The 2,060-nt window shown below is 53.4% G+C and overlaps 1 protein-coding gene across 1 annotated transcript in view; it reads right to left on the bottom strand.

Annotated features, from left to right (window-relative positions):
• The window catches only part of LOC120513548 (zinc finger protein 154-like), a 2,933-nt gene extending 1,931 nt beyond the window's left edge, over nt 1–1,002 (bottom strand). Inside the window, exon 1 of the mRNA XM_039733088.1 lies at nt 623–1,002. Within this exon, the coding sequence (XP_039589022.1) occupies nt 623–634 (12 nt within the window). The 5' untranslated portion in view covers nt 635–1,002. The remainder of the gene's footprint in view (nt 1–622) is intronic.
• Nucleotides 1,003–2,060: the final 1,058 nt, after the last annotated feature.

The following is a 2,060-nucleotide window of genomic DNA, read 5'->3' as shown; positions in this document are numbered from 1 at the left end:
GGGGGGTCCAGGTGGGGAACGCTGGGAGCTGCGGGTCTGCCTGGACACTGCTGAGTCATCAGCGCTGCACGCTCTGATTGGCTGAGCGCTGCCTGAGGGTGGGGCTGCAGCAAGGGGGGACACCCTGCTCCAGGGGGGATTGTCCCAAAAATGGGGGACCCCCATGAAAGGAACAAGAGGAAAGTGTCTTTACAAACAGATGCTGTAAATCTGATCGGAGATAGGGTAAGAGACATGGACATAAGGAAGTGGCTGATGACATAGACTGCTGCTCAGCCAAGGTCTTGCTCAATTTATGAACTTCGAGAAAATCAACAAAGACTTGACAGAGCCATGAATATCGTTTGCTATAGAAAAGTGGGGAGCATATTAAGGGGGTATGTAGTAGGTGGATTGGGATGTCTGTAGCTCTCAAGGACTTCAGCCCATGGGGAAAGGGAGAGGGAGATGCAGATGGGAAAATTAGAGTGAAAAGGAGGCTGTGTCCTCCAACAATTGGAGAGACGCCATGGGAAATGTCCCACGGTCTCTTCCTTTTTTTTAGGAATGAAATTACTTTAACAGGACTCCTCTGTCTTATTTGTGGACAGAATCCTCTGGTGATGTCAATTTTTCCACACACCTTGGGACTCATCCGGCATGGCGGGCAGTGAGTGCAGCTGAAGGTGCCTCACCCAGTTTGGGTGATCGGCTCCCTTGGGCGGCGGAGGCACCGGGGATTGATTGGGGACCCGAGAGTGACCGGGAGACAGACGACTGACACATCAGGCAGGCTGTCAAGAGTCAGCAGGGAGAGAGCACTGGAAATCTCATCTGTGAGTGCACTGGGATCTTTGGGGAGATGGCCAGGCATCCATGGAGGGTAGAAAAGGGAAAGCCAGGAAGGGGTCCTGGCCAAAGGGATGATGATCCCAAAATATCTCTGAAGGGTCCCTTGGCAGAATGTTGAGGTAGTTTGCACATTCTCCCAGAAGTAATGAAGGACATGGATACCCAGGGGGACAATAAGGGAAGTGGAGAAGGGATTTGGACAACAGGGGATGGACGGGGTTGGTGTGCTGGGAAGGGTGAATGGGAGTGTGCAGGAATATTGCTAAGGTAAGAAGCAGCAGCAGGAATCTATGTGATGTGAAAAAACGAAGATGGAAAAGAGAAGGAAGATAAAAATACTGAAGACTGAGATGTTTTTCAGCAGAGTCTTATCCTCAAAATTTGCCAGCCAATACTTTGAATTCCCGGTTTCCAGGAGAGGCAAACAAGGAGGTGAGCATGTCAGGGGGTTTCTCTGTGCTGGGCAGCGGCAGCAGCGGGCGCAGAGCTGCGGCACCGGGAGCACGGGCTGGGGGCCTGTGGGGAGCTGCGGGGCCGGGCCGGGGCTGTGGGGCAGCCGGGGCTCAGCGCCGGGCGCTGCCTGACCCCAGCAGCCCCGGGCAGGGCCGGCAGTGGCCCCCGGCCCCCAGGAGGCTGCGGGACGCCCCGGCCGCTGCCCGGCCCCGTGGAGCTGCCGGCCCTGCCCGCCGGGGGGGCCACCTTTGGACACTGCGGCAGGACAGGGACCGGCTCTGGGATGTGGCTGGGGAGGGGAGAGTGTGGACAAGGAGGAGGACAAAGGAACATCTGGGAAATGCCAACTGTACATGCAAGGATTGAGATGGTCTTAAAAAGGTTTTGTTAAGGTTACTGAAAAATGGAGGCCTTTCCTGATGGAAACAGGGGCCTCTCCATCCACTCTGAATCTCAGACCCAAGGCGGGGGAAAAAGCCAAAAATGTCTTTCATTATTCAGGGAATAAGTGGGAAAGATTACTTTTTCAACCACTATTAGGAGCTGTGTGAGATAGGTTTGAAATAAATCCACTTCTTTTTCTTCCAACTGTGAGTGTAATTTACTAGGAAGGAATCTGACGGCAGGATTTTAATATTGCAAAATGTGACACAGAGGCTGGTTCTGTTGTACCACTGTGTCAAGTGTCTGTCAAGGCCTATGCTGAAGTGAACCCTGAAGCGTGGGCAGCCCCAGGGAAAGAGGCAAAATTAGATATGGAGCCTCTCCAAATTACT

The sequence above is a fragment of the Passer montanus genome, unplaced genomic scaffold, assembly GCF_014805655.1.
Source record: "Passer montanus isolate IOZ18808 unplaced genomic scaffold, ASM1480565v1 scaffold823, whole genome shotgun sequence".
Classification (NCBI taxonomy): domain Eukaryota; kingdom Metazoa; phylum Chordata; class Aves; order Passeriformes; family Passeridae; genus Passer; species Passer montanus.
Note: the sequence above shows the minus strand (reverse complement) of the source record. Positions and strands in the feature narration are given on the sequence as shown.